Here is a 23,060-nt window from a genome sequence, read left to right as displayed (position 1 = left end):
GCTTCACGTGTGAATGTGTCGCTCTCCTGACTGCTGCCTGCGGATTTTCAGAGCTACTCGCACTTCATGCAGCCGCCGGGGACTCGGGCTCTGCTCATTACAGCCAAAGTAAATGTAATTTCACATGACGGCTCGGCTCTCAGGATAGGATGTGATGATGTTTCCATTTTGAAGAGTGCCTCTCAATTAAAAGTCGCTCCTGTAACATCTGCAGCTCGCTGGAAGCTTTTATCTAAAGTACAAATCACAGAGGGAGCAGGATAAAATACTGTATTCATTCAGACACACAGCACAAGTCTAAACATAGATTTATTAATGTTTAAAAACCTCTTAAACAAGTCTTTAAATTTAAATAATGGGAGGAACACTCATGATTAAGAAACCACCACCGCATTTTAGTCGCTTCATGTTGAACAAGTTTAATGAAACTTAAAACCCTACTGAGCAATTTCAGAAATCTCCGGATGCCAGTAAGAAAACAATCATACTCAGTTCAGTTGTCAAAGCGGCGACAGCTGCCACGAAACATTTATTCTTCATGTAGTGTGTGTGAAAGTCAGTACTTAAAAAAATCTACTATAGCAGAGCAGTGATTGAGAAGTAATGTTAAGCCACAGTTTCCCTTTTTTTAAGTGGAGGCATTAAATCTGCAGACACATGGGCTGTTTGACAGGAAAGGGCACGATGGCAGTCAGTACTATGTGAACTTTTGTACATTCAAATCCTCCAAAAATCCACCTCTTCACTGTTTCACCTACAAAACAGACTGTTATGATCAATTTTAGTTGCCTTCAAAAGACAAACTTCTCAGCCAAAAAAGATGTTCAGCTTCATCAGCACTTTTTAAGCCAGAGGTCCGTCCCCCAAATCAAACTTCCAACAAGGTTTGTTTAATAACAAAAAAAGTCAACAACCAACACAAAAATTATTTTAAGGCTTCGACCCTTTTTTTGGAAAGTAGCAAGTCAAGATAAAGATAAAGGCAAGTGAGGATGAGTCATATGTTTTGAATAATGTACCAAAAAGTGTTGATACCTTCAGAAATCTATGTACGCAAACTAATATTATGTGTGCTTTTAATGCATGCAACCATATTAATTTTAACATGCTGCATCAGAGCTCGTTTACAGGTTGATCTGGCGGTTACACGAGGCCTGGAAAGAGTTTGAAATTTGCTTAATAACAGTGACTAACGTAATTTGTGTGATATCACAAAGTGGCTTTTTAAATTAGATTACAGTTTTGTAACAACTGTCAATGCCTTGATGCAGTTAAATCAGCAGATGTGTGCGCAGTTCCATTTTGGGGAAAACAAAGACTAGAAAGCCTCAAATTAGTTTTTCTTTAGACCCAGATCTGGAAACATTTAAACAAAACAACAAAAAAATACTAAGAGACTGTTCGTTATTTATGAGGGGGGAGGGCGTGGTGCAAGGCATGTCAAATCATTCTTTAAGCACTGGGGAGCGACTTTTTTTTTAAAAGGAAACATGCCTTCCAAACCTGAAGGCATGTTTTCTTTAAAGGTTGAAAGAAAACATGTGAAGACAATCAGCCTTTGTTTCAAGGGCATGTTAACTTTTACGGAAACCGCCAAATTTTCACCACTTACCACGGCCTGAAACTGTAAAAACAAAAATTGTCATTGGATTTTTGACTTTCTGGAGGTCCTTTTACACATTATGTGCGACAAAAGCTTCTTTCAGAAAAAAAAAACGTAACCAATTCTGATTTTAAAATAGTGATATTTCATCAAAATCACTTTAATCTACGTGTCTCATGTCAAATTTGGCCAAAAATAAACCGTTTTTGAGACGAAATACAAGCCTTTTTCTTAAACTCCAGCTCAAGGAAAAATATTTGTAGCTTCAGGGAGAGTCAAAGTTAAAGCAAAACAAACAAAAAAAAAAAGCATAAGTCGTCACACTCCAGCCACCTGATAAATAAAGAACAGTCTCTAAGAATCACTACAGTACTCTCCCATACAGATCTGATGTTACAGTATAATGCAGTAAAAGTAGATGTAGTCAAATCCAAACAGAAAAGCACGTGCCTCAACCCCCAAATGATCATTTGTATAGAAGTTATAACACACTCCATGTTATGTTGAATCCATGAAGAAAACTTTGTTCTTCTTGTATGCATCTGGTGAACAAAGAATCCAAGAGCCACATTAAACAACAGCAAAACATCTGTTTACAAACTCCCCCGTTCCAGCAAGGTAAAATTACTCGGTTACTTGGATTACTGTTGCTGGGATGCAGTCAGGGTCTTGATCAACCCCGGGTGGGTCACCTGGGTGAGAGGGTCTGATGTTGAAAGACCCAAAGCCCCCTATGACCCGAGGAACATCACTGATGATACATCCCAGTGCATCCTGGATATGTATCTTGAAACTGTTTTTGTCAACAGAGCCTGGTTTTGAAGAGGGCATGGATAAGTTACACTTTTAGTTCTCGAGTTTAAATGCTAAGCAAAAATGCATGTGTTTGGGAAGTACTGTGTGTACGACTGGATACATGAGGCTTAGATTACACTGCAAAAGTTGTGTCAGAGTTTGAAAATGGATGTTATGATGTAGTTTTGCTGTTGTAAAACGTGGACTCCCAAGACTTTGATTCTTCATTTCTTCACAATTCAACTGAAGACAAAGTAATAATACAGTAATAAATACAAATGATCATTTGGGGTGTGAAATATTTCTTTAACTTGACAGAAAACACACAGTGTATATTAGAAATCCTTCTGTTTCAAGATGCTTTACCTGTACAATGCTCTGTTCTGCATGCAGAGGTCTTGCAGTGACTCATGAGTGGAGTGGAAACCACATGACTGCTTCATTTACCCTTGCAGCCATTTTCCAAGTATTCGGCTAATTTTCCCCACTGATGCGTTTAAGGAATGAAGGCTTGAATATGTAAAAGCACATTAAAATCACACAGGAGCGACTGAGAGAATGAGTTTTAGAAGAGCTGTGGAAGTGATGGAAAACATCCCTGAACCCCACCTGCATTAAATCCTGGGCATGTGACCTCTGACTCCTTTAGTGGAAACAAGTGGAAATGTCTCAGGAGAAATTTCATGTAACTCCATACTTGATCATTTTCTCTCACTGTGTGACAAAAGCGAATGAAATAAAATCTGGATTACACAGGATTGAAAATAAAATTGATTCTGCATAAAGCCTTTGTACAGGAATTATGTCCATTTACACAATAATTCGAAGCATTGTGGTTTATATTTATACAGCGCAGCAACACACCCTTGCGTGGGTAGTGTTACCTGACATGACACAAAGAAACAACATGACCCACAGCCTCCAGCAGAGGGAGCTGTAAGCCTAAATCTGGGCTGCGTGCGGAGACATCCTGCCCAGCAACTGTTCCTCCTCTCATTAGCTAAAGCTTTTCAATAAAACAGGCAAACCCATTCGCTCTGAGCCAAGGTTGTCTCTCATCGCCCAGTGAGTGTAACAAAGCCTCAGCCAATCGTGTGCTGTACAGCCTGCAGGGGCGCGAAGGCGGCTGGCTGCAGACCTGACTTCACCTCACCGAGATGCATCTCAATCAGGGAGGAAAATGAACCACATTTGTCCGCTGGCCAGAGCGCCAGGAATCTGACAAAGTGTCCAGCGGAGCGAAACCAGCATCTCGTATCAGGGACGGGCAGCCTCACGCCTACTCATACTATCACTCTACATGTTGTTTTGACCATAAACACGGCAGCAGCTGATTTCAGACATGACTAACTCTTCCCTCCCAGCTGAAATGTGTTCATCACTGAAATCAGCTGCTGTCATGTTGGACTGGAAGGAAAACCTGCAACTGTAACTGCCCATTCTCCTGATTCATCTGATGACTGGTACTCTGTGGTGATTTCCCGCCCTGATTCACATGTAGGCACATAAACATACTGCACATTTCACGGTTATAAAAATATATTTAAGGCAACACTGAAAAACCCGCCCCGGTCTCCTCCCTCCCACCCTGCTCCTGTCTGCGTCAAACACAAACTGCTTCTTTGTTGGTTTAACTGTTAATGAATTCATATTAATCAGTGCCCCAAAAAAAACTTTTCTGGCTGCTAACTCCTGCCAAATGAAATGAATATGTCACAATCGCTTTTCTCTGTCACATTTGGTTCATAAAAAACAGCCGTTCCTTTCAGCACTTTTAAAACTAAAACATTTTAAAACTACGTACTGACAAAATAAAGTTTGTTCACCGTAACTCAAAAGATATCAAAGATCATCAAACAAGATTTTGTACTTTTGAAAACACCTAAACTTAAGTGTTAAAATGCCTGCTAAGTATACATTTAAAATCACATGTACTTGATAATTGATTTGCGAAACGTTCTGCAGATTTGTGTTTGTAACCTGACAGCAGCAGCCTCCTGCCCTGACCCTCCCATTAAGTACCATCATTTCCAACAATAACTGAAATGCACCAATGTGAAGTACATTAACACCACCGGGGGCTCCCCTGTGTTCAACTCCCCTGCTCAAGTTATTATTTTTTTTCTACTAGAAGCATTAAAAGCAGAGAGAAGCAGGACGGTATCCTAACTTCTCTCTGCAGGTCACCAGTTTCTCCTCCGTTTGAAGGAAGGGAAGGGACGGGAGGGAGAGGAGCAGGAGACATGTCCTTCTTCCTGTGTCTGTCCATCTGTCCATCCGTCTGTCCGCCCTAACAGAGAGGAGGTGGTGAACGCAGTCGAGAGGTTGGAGGTCACTGGCATCAGAGGGCAAAGAAGAGGATGAGGACCACGATCATGATGGCGACCAGCACGCCAATTGCACACCACTGTCTCCGACCTGAAGAACACAGGAGGGGAGATCTTTAGATGAAATACACTCAGGCTGAGAGATGTTGGTGAAGATTCTCAGTCATCCAGGTCATGGTAATGTTTAATGCTGTATCATACAGCCTCTTGTATGAGAGGTAAAATGTCTTCATGAAACTCAAGCAAGTCAACTAGCACTTAAAACTCAGGCTGAGACTAATGACTATTTCCATTAGCCCCTTCTACACTTCCTGTTCAAGGTGGGATTTTGTACCATTATTTTGCCTTGCTGTTCGTCATTAAAGGTACGATAAAACAAACACCGGTTATAACAGCGCTGAAACAGAAGTCTGCGTAAAAGGAATAGCTGGCAAGACGGGACCATGAACAGGAGAGGTGTGACCTGTTTTTACAACTTAGATGTGTGCAACCCGCCTTTGGGAGATTTAAAATGCAGCTAATCGCAGTTAGCAGCTAACTCGAAGAAGAGGAACAGCAGCTGAAAATGAATGCAAGTTTGGAAAACAATGAGGTCCGGGTGCTCCTTACCCTCAGAGCAGAGGACGAGATCGACCACCAAATAACAGGGACGTAAATGATTGTTATTGCCATGTTATGCCAATGTTATTGCTCATTAAGTGCTGCAGACAAGGTTTTATGTCACACTGGATGCTGACGCAATTGTGTTACATGTCAGGCCCGCTTTGGCTTGATGGCCGTTGTGCCGTTCTTGTTTGGTTCTGTGTAAAAAAGCAAAGCGGCGTAAAGAAAGGAATTTGTGGCGGCCATATTACGCAATCTCCCTATAAAAAAGGCTATTAATATGTTGATTGTTGCTGTGCAACAATAGACTTTTTTTAAAACTACTGTAACATTGTTACAGTAGTTTGATATTTTGGGTAATATACTTATTTGCTTTCAGGTGACTGCTTGCTGATTTTTTTAACCTTTGGACGGAACCAAGCTAACCGATTTCCCTTGCTTCCAGTATTTGAGCTACGCTAAGCTAACCAGCTGCTGACTAAAGCTAAACACGTGAGACCAGTTTTGATTTTCTTAACTAACTATTGGTAAAAGGGAATAAGCATATTTCCTGAACTGTCAAACTATTTTCCAAAGCAGAAAATTAACATTCAGTGACTGCAGATGTTCAGAAACAGAGCAGCGTTCACGGTGGAAATAGTACATTTCTTCTATCATTATAAGGTCAATATTGATTGCACAAGGCAATGACTACAAAGTAATGACAATGTGGTTAGACTCGCTTTCACTGTGCAACTGTCTGCCACTGTGCATGATCATCCGGGAAAAGGAAGGCCTGATTTATGGCAAATAAGGAAGTGCATCAACCACTGCGCAACCAAAATAGGAAGAGGACAGCACTTTTGTTTTTCCTTCTAGCTTGATGCTTTGTATCCCCAGTTACCAAACAAAATTTCTTTGCAGTTACTGCGTTACTAGTAGCTGAAACAGTGGCTGGACAGGACATTTTCTAATAAAGTAGTGATCTGGATGTCCTGTGTAAATTACACTGTGATGAAAAGTCTACACTCAAGGTTCACTTGAAGTTATTGAGATCATCTATGTACTAACAGTTTCATTCCAACAATGGAAACCAGACAGAAAGATCAGCTTCACCAAAACTGACTGTGGAAATATCTGACAAAGGAAACTGTACATATTGTGTATTCCAGGTAACTAAAATATTCATTAATTACCCCGACAACATTTTTCTTTTTTTTTTCTCAGCACAGACTTTAGGACAGTGTATCACCCTTTGTGTAAAGTTCTGCTTTTCATTGGTTTAATAATAATAATAATAATTCATTTCATTTAAAAGGCACCTTTCAAAACACCCAAGGTCGCCTTACAGAGCATAAGAAACATACAGAACAAGAAATGTGAATTGGGCAGACATATTGTCGCTGAGATAAAATCAGTAACTGTTTAAAATTGGAGGCAGAAGGTACAGTTAGTGTTTGAGGGCTTAATCCAGTTTGAATAGGTGGGTTTTGAGGATGTTATGCTGTCAGGTTGTCTAATGTGTGGGGGTAGGGAGTTCCAGAACCTGGGAGAAGTGCAGCTGAAAGCTCTGGCACCCATGGTGATGAGGCGTGAGGTGGGGATGGTCAGGAGACCAAGAGAGAAGAGCGCAGGGAGAAGGAGAGGAGGTCAGAGAGGTAAGTGGGGGCTGGGTTGTGGTGGGTTTTGAAGGTGAGCAGAAGGTTTTAGTAATCTGAACAGGGAGCCAGTGTAGCTGGATGAGAATGGGGGTGATGTGGTCGGATGATTTGGTGGAGGTAATGATGCGGGTAGCAGAGTTTTGAATGATTTGAAGCTTGTTAAAGAGTTTTGTGGGAAGGCCAGAGAGAACTGTGTTTCAAATGTGTGGACCGAGACTTAAGTGCTGGACTGGGACAGTGATGGGCGGAGTCCGGAAATGTTGTGGAGGTGGAACAAAGCAGTCTGGGTAATGTTTTTTATGCAGGGTTCGAATCAAAGAGTGCTGTCCAGAATGACATTGAGGCTCTTGACATGGCTGGAGAATGACACGGGAAGTTATCAATGAATCCGCTATAAGCCTGGAACTGACAATTTAATTTACAGTTAATTCAAAAAAATTGAATCCACACTTTCAAAAGCTTTGGCCGTTTGTTCGCAGGCAGCCTCTTACTCATACTATTAGACTTACTGCTGGTCATGTGGGACACCTTCTCCAGCTTCTTTAGGACGGAATCCATCCGGGATGATGTCTGGTCCATCTCGTCTCCAAAATCGCCCAACATGCTGAACACCAAGAGGAGCACACGAACATTTCATCAGACTGTGACATCACTGTGGACACTTTCAGCAAAAGTACCAGACACTTCCATGAATGCCTATCATTCACATTCATTTTTCTACTTTTTAAAAATAAATATTTTGTGGCCAACTTTAGCAACTCAGCCTCCACGTACTTGAAAATCTATTTAGCCACTGAAACCAATTACTATGATGAAGCCTTGGGATCCTTGACCGTGGCAGACATTTGTAGCTCGACAGGATATTACGAGAGGAGAAATGTGGTCTGAATGTGGAAAAACGCAACTAGACTTCTAAAGGACTGCCAGCACCACTGAAGGCCACAGTGTTTATTACATCCCACAATATTAAAGTGTTGGCTGAAACAGATATACAGACAATTTTACCACTCATAGAGCCAGTGGTGGGGCTAAAGATGTAAAGTCTGCCTTAAGTTTGGTGCTAAACAAACTGCTTTAAAGATGATGATGATAAGCGTGTTTCTCCTGCTCAGCCCTGTGTGTTTAGTAACTGTTGCTGTTCACTGACAGCCGCTGTGAAAGGAGTGGAGACAAAATTAAATTACAATAAACAAAAATAATTCTCGACCTACCTCCTGGACAGTAACAGTAAACATTTATGAGACCATTTAGACCAAATAAATTAACAACTAAAAAACTCAAGGATGTTCAGCTCTACATCCACGGTTGTCCTCTGGAGAAATGATCACAACACTTAATTAAAAAGGCATAAAAATGAAAAATAAAATACAAGAAATGAGGTCCAAAGCACCAACTGGCTGTAAAAATGCTTCATTATTCAGACTTGGTCATTAAAATTCTTATTACTAAGCAGTAAAGGGACTCTAATGCTCTGAGTTAGTGCTCTACTTCAATTATGATTTCCTGTTTCCCAGAATTCCTTGTGAGAGCTCAGAGAATGGCTTTCAGGTGAAGGTGGTATGTGGACACTCACTGGTGTACGATGACATCTCTGAAAAGATGCACCTTTTTCTTTTATGGTAAAGGACTAGGATCATTACATACGAATATCTTAAACTTAAATATATTTTGTGATTATTTTTTGAATGTTTAATTTAGCATTTGGTCAAAATTTGATCATTATTTCCTGAACCCAAAGTGACGTCTTTAAATTGGTCTGACCAGCAGTCCAAGCTCCAAATAAATTCTGTTTAATATCATGTTGTTATTAATATTATTATTATTAGTTTATTTCATTCTAAGGAGCAAGTACAGAGAAACACTGACAGCTGCAGAAGCAGTGTCCAATGTACTGCACACGTGTAAATAGCCAAAGCTAATTTCCAACACCAGTCCCTTGATGGGCATTGATAGTTCAAGTAGTCACTAATGATCAGCACAATAATCATCATGTGAAGCCCTATTTGCACAGGTTTAGTGCTACCTGGAGACCTCATATGGTTCTGAAATGAATCCCCCCTCTCCATCTGTGTTTCATATGGTGCATTCCCACAGGACAGGTGAAGTCTATATTGTACTCAAACTTACTATGATGTGCAGTCATTTGTAACTCCACTCTACATAAAACAGAAACACTACATAGCATTACCAGTGGTGATGTACAGCGCTAAGTAGGGCTATACCGAAAACCATTTTAGGGGCTTCAGTGATAATTTGAAGCGAATAATCAAAGCTTTGAAGGAATGTAACAGGACTTAATCAATCATATTCATATACCCAAATCAACCACCTGCACCCGAGCCAACTCTAGTGGGACTTCGCACCGCTGCATGTGCATGTGAGAAAGACGGAAGAGCAATGTTTCTGTAAGTTATTAATAACTCAGACCGCCGCAGCTTGGGCCTCATCACTAGACGTAAAGCAGCTTCACTACAGCAGCGGATAACCGTCCACATGTTGTCTCACCCTTGAGGTGGGACTCCATGACTGCACTGTGAACACTAGCCACCTTCTTTTCAGTTTCTTCCATCATCTCAGTGATGTAAAAACAAAACAAAATCCTAATTATGACACCAAATTCCAGAGATAGCAAATCCCGTTGTACTAATATTGTCACACAACCTCTGTGTTATGCAAAATATGGTAGGTAATTTGCGGTGGAATTCTTACTTGACAAATTATAGACATGGCAGATTCACATGGGATTAAGATCACAGACAACCTCTGCCATTAATCAAATTGAGCTATTTTTATGCTTTGAAAATGATTCAGTATTACACGTATGTGTCTCCTTAACCAGAGAAATACTGACTGTGTTTAAGTTCCAGACACATTTTAGATCATCCTGAGCATCTATTGTTTGCATTTGCTGATTTGACTTGACTTCACTGAGCTACACTTTATGACTAAAATAGATGTTTTTCAAAGTCAATTAAGGTAACGAATGGTATGCACGTGTATGTGTGTGTGTGTGTGTGTGTGTGTGTGTGTGTGTGTGTGTGTGTGTGCGTACACAGAACACTCACACAGCCTGCTCGTCGAGCTCGTCCCCAATGCGTCCCGACATGTCTTTGAGGACTCTGATGCTGCCTGACACCAACTCCAGCTGCTCATCCTGCTCCTGCATGATCAGCTACACACACACACACACACACACACACACACACGCACACACAGAGTTACTCTTCATCCTCAGCGTTTTGCATCATTTCCCATACATTTTGAAATGTTATCCTTAATGTACGTTAATTATCTATGCAAAATACAGTTTTAGTTCATCTCTATTTTTGCATCAATAGCATTAAAATTTGCACCTGTTTTACTGAACACACACACACACACACACACACACACTGTTGACAGAGCTAATGGAACTCCACAAGAGCGGAAATAAACTCTTCTGTCATCAAATCAAAGATGTGAATGAGCACCGTGTTTATCTAATTCTTAGTAAAGCCACAATCTGACACAGGATGTGTGAAGAAATATTTCCGTCATTCAACACCACAGGAAATAGAAACCAACAGCTCACACTCTCTGACAATGACACTGAACTTCACACCTGCATTTAACCCTCAGTCACTTCATTCACAGCGTGATACTTTATAGAGCAGACGAAGATCTCATCTGCCTCGTCTTCATAAAGGGACTACAGCGGGAGTCCTCCGCTCTCTTTCAATGTGATCCTTTGATCAAACCGTCCTCCTCATCTGTCAACATGACCTAATAAAAACAAACTGACAACCTTTTTAAGTTTCAGTCTGACAGTTAGGATGCTCCCACATGGGAGTTCATGAGAAGTCTCATTTTACAACTGCATTACACAATTTCAAATGTTTAAAAAATGCACATTAGTACAAGTGTTTCCCCTTTCACTGTACACAACGGGAACCCCCGCCATGACCAAAAAAAAAAACTTTTTTCTGCCAAAAATAACTCAAAGTAACCACAGTGTTTCCCGGCAAGTCATTCTGCTGTAGTCACATACTATAAACAGCTGCCGTGCACCACTGTGAGTTCACAAATGAGGTGTCTATGGTTAGTTCACATGTCTGTAATGAAAGCAGGACAGTCCAGTGTGTGTGATCTAAAGTCTTAAAGTCAGTTAACAGGTGACATAAAGATAATGCTGTGCTCGACCAGAGAATGTTCAGTTAAAACAGATCGAGGTGCAGTTTCACAATGACTGTTCTCTTTGTTAACAAATACCCCAACTCCTGGTATCAGCACCAAGAAGGAAATAACAGAAGTAACATGCTTTATAAGTGACATACTTTCTTTTGAAATTAGCACTGCGCAGATGATCGTGTCTATCCCGATGAGAAGACTGGTTCCTCTGGATTTTGAAAACTAATAAATAACTGCTAAGTATCCTAAGAAAGTAGGCTAACTGTTAAATATTGAAAAAAACTTTAAAGTGTTAAATCTGAGAACAGAATTTGGTGTGGTGTCAGGCAGTAGAACAAATGTTTACTTCTGTTAGGCAAAAGCAGTCAACCTACAGTAGGGGAAACACTGAGCAATGTAGAGGAACATTTTAAAATAATCCTCCTGTCTGACTTAAATTTCTCTTGTCAAGTTGAATTCTTTAACAAACTAAAAATGCAAAATAGTAAAGCTGCCCCCTAAAAGTAGACCAAACATTAGTCGACCCGAAAGGTCATTAGTCGGCAAGATCTAATTGGTCAATGAGTCGCAGAAAAACAAAGCAAAACTTAATTAAAAAATGTGAAACTCCACAAGGAGCTGCGCCTTGTCAAAATGAATCTCACGTTACCTGCGGTTATTCCACAGGCTAGTTAATAACATGTCGGGCAGGAAATCCAAAGTGTAGGATCATTTTGAGAAGGTGAAGGACGAACCCAAGGTGATATGTAAACTCATCTTCATTGGTCGACTACAAACATGACGTATCATCTGAAACATGGAAGTAGCTACATGCCCATTAGCCCACAGCGTCATTAACAGGCGGCTCGCTCAGTGTGTGACGTGCACTTGTAGATAAAATATAGGCCTATATTAATGAAGGTTCATTAGTACGGTTTTGTATTTCTCTGTAATGTAGCACAGTGTTAACAATGTTACTGATACTATTCTTTCTCACACCTTCAACTCAAACCACCAAAATATATCATTTAATAATTACATTAATATTGTAAACATGCGGGCGACTAGTCGACTAATGACCCTAAATGACGACTCTTGGTCGACTAGGAAAATTCTTAGTTGCAGGCAGTCCTACAAAATAATCTTTGTATCTTCTTAATCAAACCTTTGTTTTCTTCTTTTCTTAATTCCTTCCTACCTTCTCTCTCTTCCTTTTGCCTCCAAACACTAATTTTCTTTGTCTGCCCCACTATGTTTGTTATATCTCCTACATCTATATTCTCCTCCCCTCTCTACCTGTTGCTGTTCCTGTTGCTCCTGGATGTATCTGGAGTTTGCAGACACCAGATGAGCCTCCAGTCCCGTTGACCTGTCCTGGCCTGATGAGGTCAGCAGAGCCTGAACAAACACACACACACACACACACACACACACACACAAGAAATGGGGTTAGCAGGAAAAAGAGAATGTGTGTTGTAGTTGTAAAAGTGGGCCTGTGGTCGGAACAATGTGAGTCTGATGGTTCGCTTGAGCTTTACAGCTGCTACTGACTAGAACACTTTCCAAATCATGAGAGGATGAAATAATCTGCTTTTTTTTTTCTTCATCAGATGAAAATGTGTCAGAGTGATCTGCAGACGCATCAGCTGACGTATGAAAGATAAATTAAAATACGCTATGACTGAATCAGTCAAGCTGTCAAAAACCACAAGATAACTTAAAACAAACAACAGAAAAAGCCCCTGAAAATGTGAATGACAGAAAACACTTCAGCTGATTTTTTTCTCATAATGACAAGTTACTTCAAAGAGAGGCAGACAGGAAACACATGGAGAGGGGGATGATACAGAGCCTCTGTCCAGATTTGAGACAAGGATATTGCAGTTATGTGTTATGCGTCTTAGATAAGGCTAAAAAATGAAGCCAACGCAGAAGTGCCAAAAACTGCAGTTCCTCAAATGGCCACTTGAGGCTGGCTCCAAAACAAGAGTCAATCCCTATAGACCCCCATGTTAAAATACCCAACTTAACAGCATAAATAAAAATGTTTACAGCCTGGTACACAAAAAAGTTTTGGTCTCTATCGCTAATATCCCCTTTCATGACAACTGTACAGGGGCAAATTTTTACATACCTCACCAGTTTAAATGCTATTAAGGCTGAAAGTTAGCATACTTATGGAGTTGCCACTTTGAGTGACAGGTGGGTGCCATCCATTGACAAATTGCTACCACGACGACAATGTTGGTTAGGTTACGTAACCATGGAATAACTCCAGGTTCTCAGAGTATAGGCGTAGCTGTTGCTGTCACTATTTCAGTGTGTTTTCAGTTCAAGAAAGTTAACTGGAACATTTTGGTCACCTAAAAAGTCTTGTTCGGCATTTGGTTGTACTAAAAGACCTTCTTAAAGGGATAGTGCACCCAAAAATGAAAAGTCAGCCATTATCTACTCACCCATATGCCGAGGGAACCCATATGCCGAGGGAGGCTCAGGTGAAGTTTTAGAGTCCTCACATCCCTTGTGGAGATCCAAAGGGAGAGTGGGTAGCAACACAACTCCACCTAATGGAGGCTGACGACGCCCCAGATTCAAACGTCCAAAAACACATAATTGAAACCACAAAATATCTCCATACTGCTCGTCCGTAGTGATCCAAGTGTCCTGAAGCCCCGACATAAAAAGTTGTTTGGAAAAACATCATCTGAACTCTGTTATTAGCCTCATTGTAGCCTGTAGCTCTAACTGCCTCTCTGTGGAGAGGATGAAGGCGGTGCCCATGTCTCACGGTCTCGCGCAAGCGCAACACGTCAGCGCAGTGTACAGAGAGGCAGTTAGAGCTGCAGACTACGATGAGGCTAAAAACAGAGTTTAAATGACGTTTTTCCAAACAACTTTTTATGTCGGGGCTTCAGGACACTTGGATCACTACGGACGAGCAGTATGGAGATATTTTGTGGTTTAAATTCTGTGTTCTTGGACGTTTGAATCTGAGGTGCCGTCAGCCATTAGGTGTGCAGTTGTGCTGCTACCCACTTCCCCCTCGGATCTCCGTAAGTGTTGTGAGGACTCTAAAACTTCACCTGAGCCTCAGTCCCATGGCATATGGGTGAGTAGATAATGGCTGAATTTCCATTTTTGGGTGCACTATCCCTTTAAGGGCTAATTTATGCTCAGCGTAAGATATGAAGACAGGGACGGAGCCTAATGTCCACACTCTGAGTTCATTTTCTGAAAGCTTATGGACAGGGACAAACTGAGCAGCACCACCGAAAATTGTGGAGGTAGTGTAGCGTATTTCAAGAGAGGTATGACCATAGGAGAAGACAAAGACATTTAAATAATGGCGGAATGGAACGAATCATAATATATAGTGACATTAGTGTAAAAAATTCTCCGCCCACATGTCAGGATATATACAGTGGCCCCACAGACCTCCACCGTCTACAACACTGCCTTTGTCTAAATGTACAATATTACTACCCCCTCCACCTCTGCCTTGTTTGTTGTTGTGTGAAACTTTTAACTCTGCTATCATGTGCCATCTATTAACTGTATCTATGCCATAAAGGACGCATCATGGGACGCATGGAAGTAGGAGGGCAGTGATGTGTACAACGTCTGAAATGGACATATTTATCTTCGTACGTAAAGGGAGAATAAATGAGCTTCAAGGAGTCAGATGTTCAGTTTTTTGGGTAAGTACATTTTGTTTAAATGGTTTTAATCCTGTTTTTTTTTTTTGCTAGCAAAAATTAGCATTATCTCTCTCACAGATTATAAATGCACCGAGCTAACCAAGCTAGCAGCTAGTGTTAGGATTATCACCACCTTCTTGTCCAAATATGGTCACTTCTGGCTCCAGAATTTCAAGCTGGCCTTCAAGTTTGGCAGGAGTACACAAACCAATGGGTGATGTCACAGTGGCTACATCTATTAGTTTATACAATCTACTGTCTTAGACCACCGGGGCTCTGTGACACATCAAGTATTATTTTGGTCCCGGTGCTAAAACTTACACTGTACCATTGGCACTCTATGAAGGCATTTTCAGCTGACATCTAATTCTGTCGTTTATTAATCACCTTCTTAGTCCTTAAGTAAAAAACTTGAAGTGGTGGTTCAAGATGAGTTTTTAAGCTGAAAACCTTTCTGAGATTTATATAATTCAGACCATGTTACTTTAATTAATTACATTTTACCCAGTAAAGTGTATGCGTTTTGTATGGGCTCCTTATGTGTGTTTTTGTGTGTTTAAATGTCAACCAACCTCTCTGTTCTTCTTCTCTGCCTGAGCCACAGCAGAAGGACTGGACAACTGATCCTTCATATCCTGCACACACACACACACACACACAAGAAAACAATTGATGTCTTTCACTCCACAATTTGTCACAATTGCAGCAAAAATCCCTTTAAAAGCCCAGCACAGTGCAGACAGCTTCATTAATGAGACAGAATCACCAGCAGACAAATCAAAATGTCAGAAAGCCTTTTGTTCCCCCTCAGTACGGCTCTTTTGTTTGGCTCAGATGACTCAATTCTCCTCAGGTCTATTTTAAGGACACTACCTTTGCCTGCAAGACCCATGTGTTAGAAACTGACTCATATTTTCCACTGTGCCTACGGCGTGGACATTGATTCACTTCAGCCAAGTCTGGGGCTTAACAGCTGCAGTGCAGGTAAACGAGCTGACAGGTATTGATGGATAATCAATGGCATTCCTCCTTACAATAAAAACTGTGAAAACACACAAGTTACTCTGGGCTTCAGCTGTGGGAGCTGCTGCTCTGACTGATGTTTGACTTTGCCTGACCTGTACAGTCTCTAAACTGTAATAGAAACACTTTAGTTGCCAAAACACAGCAGACACGACAGAGGTCTTTCAGGTAATGGTAGTGATTTGTCTCTCTTTCAGCATGGCCACTTGTAGCCACTGGTAACACCTTTAAAAATAAAGCATTTGTGTTCTGTGCAGGGGGAATCTCAAAACACATTAGCTATTGGTCTGACGATGATTTAGCCTCTGGGGGGTAACAGGTAATATTTCGGGGGCTCTGGTATAGCCAGCACTTAATTAAGAAAGTGGATAATGGTAATCAGGGCCGAGCCTGCCTCTTCTGTGCACCAGTCATTGTCAACAGTCCAATTAGCAACTTTTTGTAGGTGTTTAGGTCAAGACAACATTTCGGCTAATCTCTATAAACAGATATTCGCATATGAATGCCAAAAAACAACAGCTAAAAGCCAGATATGTGTCAGATGATAGCTAATTGATTCCAAAATTGGATTTATGATACATTCCACCTGTTTTTCTCTCCACCGGGACTGTTTACCTACATGCAACCAAAGCCTACTCACACATGATTGGTCAGTATTACTCGAACTACAAACAAAAATCTTGTCCTGTTGCCTGTACATTCTGCATACATATACATACATCTGTTTAAGGAGATAAGTGCAGAGGTAAAGCTTATATATGATTATCAGATGATTAGTCACAATGTAAAATGGTTTATCTTTGGCCAAATTTTAAATGAGACGTAGAATCTTAAACTCAGATTCTGTTATATTTTTTTTTTCTGGCAGAAGTGTTCGTTGCACATGATGTGTCCAAGGACCGTTGGAAATGTGAAAATCCAATGCTAATTTCTGTTTTTACAGTTTCTGGCTATGATAAGTTCAAATTCAGAATTCAGGCACTCAAATAAAATGGTGGACAGTGTATTTTAAAGTAAATGAGAAGTGATTTTGAACACAGCCACTGACTATGCAAGTCAGGGAAGGAGTAACTGAAACAATTTTATCATAATGCCCAATTCATATATGCTATTTTATACAAAACCATTAATATACATCATGATGTAGTAAAATTTTTTATTTAAAACAGTACAGATAAATTCACTCATAATCAAATTTGAGCCAGGACAAAGAAGAATTATTAGATACATAGATAGATACTGATGAATATTTTTAATATTTCAATATTTTTAGAAGAAAAATCAGATAATATATCTCCTGATGAACTTTGTTTGTTTTGGGGTTGGGTTTTTTTTTCAATTATAAACACAAAACATAATGACACATTTTGATAAGGATTCCTTAAATTTGTTTTTCAAATTATTGGAACCAACATATGTACTTAGCGCTAACATTTTACAATAGAAGAATTCATTGGAACAATCATTTAATGTCTATATTGTTTCTACACTGCCACAAACGCATCTGCTGCATTTCTGCACTGCATTATTTATCTGCAGACAAATATGTGTCTTTTATTCTTCAGCAAATGACCTTCATTCGACACCTGACAAATTAAGGAAACTCATTCACAGATGTTTACTGAACACAATACACACAAAAAACAACACGCTAAAAACATGAACATTTGGGTTGATGAAGTTTACCTGGACAGATTTCCTGGTTCGCTCCACAAAGTCTCTTCTCTCCTGAAGTTCATTGTCGCCCAGTCTGAACTTCCCGGGGTTCGACTCCACAATACCTGAGCCAGTTAAGGACCCAACATGTCTGATGAACCTCCAAGAACTTACTGTTTAAGCTCGGCAGCACTTTTAAAACACTTTCTGATACATTTAATAACAACAGCTGATAAAATTTAAAGAAACAAACAGGTTTGGAAAAGAAAAAACGAATAAAAAACTACACGATATCTGGTTAACCACAACGGGTGTCTGGTGCAGCAACTGATAGTTTTATCCAGTGTAGTGTGTCATAGCAAACAACAACTAACGCTGCGTCTGAGAAGCCTACAACCTTGCGACAGGGAGACTAGCATGTTCTACTTTTTTTGCCTTCCATTACATGCTCCCTTGCATTCGTGACTTTGACCAGTAGGACCACAGAGCGCTGTTGTACGCACAACTGTAAACATGGCGAGGCGAAAGAGGAATGATGTTGTTGCTGTTAGGTGAAACAGCGAAACAGAGGGAAGGTACAATCCCCTGTATACTGAATCCGTATAATGTTCTTTTGTTTAATGCAATAAAAAAGAAAAGAAATAAATAACAGAGGAAAGGTCGACGTCATTTTTTTCTCCCTTTAGGCTTTTACAAACACAAGACAGCCAGAGTCATACCGTGCTACTGTTTGTTTACATTCTTGTTCCTGGAAGTCAGTTCCTTGCACCTCTGTCCCAATGACATCATGCAGGTTGTGAAAGACAGCGAGCTCTGGCTCCACTGGGACCAATGAGCGTCTGTCATGCCTCTCAGCCGAGTCACAGCTAGATTTTATAACTCTGTATACGCCTAGTCTGCCTCAGTGACCATCGTAACAGACACAAAGATTGTTTAGTCTGAACCTGACAAATGTAATAATACACTTAAATCTCTTCATCTGTCACTTAAAGTCACAAGGAAACAGCTTTGTTATGTTGTCTTACTTCCTGTTAAAACGAGGCATCACAGTGGAAAGTAACAAACAGTGACAGGTGCGGTTAGGTGAGTTTAAAAATATCTGCTTCTCTCAACGAATCAAGGTACTATCATCCCAAATGTCACTGATTATTCTTAAAAATTATGATTCATGATTGACTGATTCTTGTGTTTAAGTGGTAACTGCTAACGATGTGTAAAACTTAAACAAATTCAATTAAATCCTTTTCAAATTCCTGGTGAACCTTTTTATATTATTACTGTTCATTTGTTAGTGGCTCTCCTGTCGAACAAATATAACAACCTCTGATATAAAACAAAATTACCAGTCATGAGTCACAGCCCACTAAGAAGTTCAACCATTAAACAGGAGCAGCTTGTGTTCCCTCCTCTCCCTGAAGATTCTGCTTCACTAAGAATAATATTTCATGACATTTTCCTTCCTCCTGAGAGGGTCTTTTTATATTTATGAGCTTTGCGTGATTAACATGTAAGTAAAAACGGTTCTTGTCTTTAAAAGGTTAATACATCTCCTGAATAAGCGTAGAGATAACAGGAGGAAGAGGAGGATGAGAGTGACACAAAGCATCTGTTTGTTTTAAAAATAAAGCTGGTCATGTGAAGATAGGGGTTGTTGAGGCAGACGGAGAGAAATGTTCCCGTTTAAAGGATACTGATGGTTTCACTGAGGTCCTCCAGGTCCCAGTCTATGGCCCTCAGACAGTTCCTCAGTTCATTGGCACTCCAGTCCAGCTCGTCACGGCTTACCTGAGACCACAGAAACCAGCAGACACTCATTAAATACCACATAAACATTCTACTCAGCTTCTATGTGAGAAGATTCTCATTCCAACCACACAATTCACCAGAGGAGCTGTTTTGTTTTCACAATTTCTTGTTAACAAAACTGGAGATGTGGGTAACGATTGAGAGGATATGAGCCGAACACCAAGATGTTGTTACAGAACTGGTTCACATGTAGGACTTGGGCCATGGTTGTTAGGAGGGAAATGTTTGAGTGTGTTTTACTGAACTGGAAAATGACAGAAAAATACTTGCAAAATATAAATTTAAAGAGGCAGACTGCTGTTTTTAATATCTTACAGGTAAATGATATGTCCTCTCAAGCTAAGACACACTAAGTTGAAATATAATATGTACTTTACACAGGCAGTAGCTGTTAAAATTATTTATTTCAACGAAGAACCACTGAATGAACATATTATTCCATCTATTTTTAACAGTTTAAGTCTACAATAAACGTAGCAGTCCCTCAGCACTACTAATATGTTGTCACCTTCGATAAATGCAGTTGCTCTAAGTTTTTTTTCTGTTTTAACTTGTTTTTTGTGCTTTCCCATATAATATGTGCCAGGATGTATTGTGCACTCTTTCCACTACGTTTCAGCAGAGATTAATATGTCACCAGATTTTAAACTAAACTGTTGCTTCACAGGTGTCTCCACTCTTGTTTTTTCCACCCAACAATTCATCAACAAGTTTGGTGGCCAATGACATATCACAAAACGCTGTGACATTTCAGAAAACAGAACATAGCACAAAACACAACAATGTTGTGGTGCTTCATTCAATTAATGTTATTTTTGCATTTGAAGCATGTGTGCTGAGTTTTCTGGGCCACCACAGATCCAGGCTTCAGATGCTGCCCAGGCCTGCCTGGTTTAAAGTAGGTTAATGAGTACAGTCAGCCAGGACACCGTGGTTAGGAGGAACATCCATCTACAAGTGACTCTCAGTCAGTGGTGTAATATAATTTAGTAATAATACTTCCTTATGAAACTTGGGTATTTTGTGGGAGTATTTGTACTTTACTTGAGTTTCCGTATTTCTGTCAACTTTCACTTTTACTTAAGGCAAGAGAAATGTATTTATATTGCACATTTTACACCCAAAGGCCACTGAAAGTGCTTTACAGACTAGTCAAGTTAAAATGTATTGCAACACATTGCAAACATTGCAAAACCTACACGACTGGACCATGTGGTAATTTAATTTGAAAGGACAGACACAGGAAGTGTCCACGCTCAGCAGTCAGACAGGAGTCAGGTTAATTTCAAGGGCTGGTACCTGCGGTTATTCCACAGGCTAGTTAATAACATGTCGGGCAGGAAATCCAAAGTGTGGGATAATTTTGANCTTCAACTCAAACCACCAAAATATATCATTTAATAATTACATTTATATCGTTAACATGCAGGCGACTAGTCAACTAATGGCCCTCAATAATGACTATTGTTCGAGGAGGAAAATTCTTAGTTGCGGGCAGTCCTAAATGGATGTAACTACATTCCCTAAGTAACTTGTATTTTTACTTGAAATACTTAAGTACAATAACTATCTGATACTTTTAGACTTTCACTCAAGTAATATTCTAATAGGGGACTTTAACTTTCAAGAAGTTATTTACTGTCTGTGCTTTTACTCAAGTGTAGCTCTGAGGTACTCCACCCACTGCTGTCAGTGGCTCATAGCTTGAGGATAGTGATTTGTGCAGTGATGTTGTTGAGGTGATGGAGGGCTGCTCACCTGGGTCCCCTCCTGCAACAGTTCCTCCCATCTATCAAAGAGGCTCCGAGCACGAGACAGGGCCTTCTGCACCTCCCTGGACACACAAACATTAACGAGACAGAAACTGTTAACTTCACCCTTCACCCAGACACCTGGGCTGTTTTTCAGGCTGATCTCTGCCGCTACGCCTCTCGTTTAACCATAACAAACACACAAGCTACATTTCCTTCCTTAACTTGGCAGCGCCTCGCAAACAGCCTGACAGCAGATTCCCAAAGCTGCTGAGGTGCTTTCACTGAGAGCCAGATGAAACAAAAACAAATCTCAGAGATTACTCAGTGCTAAACCGACTCTTCTTAGTTTGAACAAACATCAACACCTCGGCGCAGCTGCTAGCGCTAATGCTAGTTAGCTACAGCTAACATTAGCCTAAACTTCGCTACGGCAACTTTGTCTTGGAGGAAAACACAGACTAGCCGTTGAATTAAGCTGTGAACATACAATTGATTGAATTATTCTGACATAACGCTGAGTTTTAGGTCTTATTTTCTACAATTCTTACCCCTTCACGACGAAAAATGGGTCTTCTATCGACATGATGCTTACTTCCGCTTCACTCCGAGCGCATGCGCAGTTCGCACATACAGCTCCAGTGACACATTGTAGTCTGTGACGTTGGTGTACAGCTATTAAGCTATTTTATGCACATTTATAGATATGTGTGTATGATAAATTAACTATATAAACATTACCAACACTGTCCACTGATTGGCTGCATTATTCAGCTACAAAAAAACAAGGTGATTGAATGGTTTTACTGTCTATAGACGGAGTTTATATTGAAAGACTGTCTCAGATTAGATTTTTGGGTGCGAATATGGATCATAAACTGTCACGAAAATCTCAAGTAAAGACAAAGATGTTAAAAAATACATTTGTTCCGAACAAAGCAAGTGTTAGATTACAAGGCAATGAGACTACTGTACTGTTCATCTAGGGACTGTTCGTTACTTCTGAGGAGGGAGGCGTGTTGCAAATATGGGGAAGCATGTCAAAAAAATTTTAAGCACTTTATGTTTTTTATTTTGGGTTAGAGGAGGGGCAGACACATTGAAATGGTTGTTTGTTGTATTTATTTTTCCACAGATTTTTAAAGAAAACATGCTTGTTAAAAACTGCCCAAATTATGAAAAATTATGAGAACCAGAATCTGTAAAAAGGTGCAATTAGCGTTGAATTTTCAGATTTCCGACAGTCCTTGGACAAATCATGTGCAACGAACGCTTCTATCAGAAAATAAACATATTCAAATCTGGGCTTAAGATAGTGATATTTCACCAAACTCACTTTATTCTACGTCTCATTTAAAATTTGGCCAAAAATAAACCATTTGCACAAACTAACCATTATGCACGACAAGAGAAAAACCAAGGTTTTTTTAACTCCTGTGTTTTGTCTTCAACTTTAACTTTTAAACATCAAAGGTTTTAAAAAGTTACTATGCACCCTAGCCACCCCCTCCTCTGACAAGTAAAGAACTGTCCCTAAACTCAATCAATCAAATCTACGTTCCAGTCGTAGTAGGTCTATAATTGAAAAGGGGGAGGAAAGCTGGCTGGAAGTTTGGAGAAATGAGCTGAATGGGACAGACGAGGGGGTTACTGGCACACATCTGTGTGTAATATTAGTCGCTATGGTAACGTCTTTGCAGCCACTGCCGGAGTTTGCAGTAAATTGTCCTAAGAGTTTGTACAGACAGAAAGCAATGGGCTGCATTTAACTCTTTGCACGCGTTGTCAAGATACTCCCACAACAAAAAATACAGACAACGTTTGACACAGTAGACTAAAGGGATTATTTGAAGATGTCTTCTTTAAAGAATATGCATACAAACAGGAAAAAAAATGATCATCTAAAACATGTGTTCCCAACCTTTTTCCTTGAGGAACCCCTTTTCCATCACTGAGCAAACTGACAACCGCTGACTAAGTGACATACTTTTTGGATATTTCATTCTAAGCAG

At 40.1% G+C, this 23,060-nt stretch overlaps 1 protein-coding gene across 1 annotated transcript; it reads right to left on the bottom strand.

Annotated features, from left to right (window-relative positions):
- Positions 1–403: 403 nt before the first annotated feature.
- Positions 404–21,672, bottom strand: LOC126389652 (syntaxin-10). The gene is made up of 9 exons (XM_050043358.1): positions 21,600–21,672; positions 21,056–21,131; positions 19,183–19,276; positions 17,522–17,616; positions 15,385–15,447; positions 12,411–12,512; positions 10,034–10,140; positions 7,478–7,572; positions 404–4,816 (listed from the first exon to the last, which is right to left on the bottom strand). The coding sequence occupies exons 1-9, from the start codon at positions 21,632–21,634 to the stop codon at positions 4,740–4,742; spliced, it is 744 nt and encodes a 247-aa protein (XP_049899315.1). The 5' UTR covers positions 21,635–21,672; the 3' UTR covers positions 404–4,739.
- Between the last annotated feature and the right edge of the window lie 1,388 nt (positions 21,673–23,060).

Source organism: Epinephelus moara, chromosome 5 (assembly GCF_006386435.1).
Source record: "Epinephelus moara isolate mb chromosome 5, YSFRI_EMoa_1.0, whole genome shotgun sequence".
Taxonomy (NCBI): Eukaryota; Metazoa; Chordata; class Actinopteri; order Perciformes; family Serranidae; genus Epinephelus; species Epinephelus moara.
Note: the sequence above shows the minus strand (reverse complement) of the source record. Positions and strands in the feature narration are given on the sequence as shown.

What these genes read in the sequence shown, in the direction of transcription:
- LOC126389652 (XM_050043358.1), bottom strand. Translation starts at nt 21,634, where the DNA reads ATGTCGATAGAAGACCCATTTTTCGTCGTGAAGGG. An exon ending in TGTTGCAGGAGGGGACCCAG is followed by an intron (nt 19,277 to 21,055) that starts GTGAGCAGCCCT and finishes CTGTGGTCTCAG; the next exon opens with GTAAGCCGTGACGAGCTGGA. An exon ending in CAGAGAAGAAGAACAGAGAG is followed by an intron (nt 12,513 to 15,384) that starts GTTGGTTGACAT and finishes GTGTTTGTTCAG; the next exon opens with GCTCTGCTGACCTCATCAGG.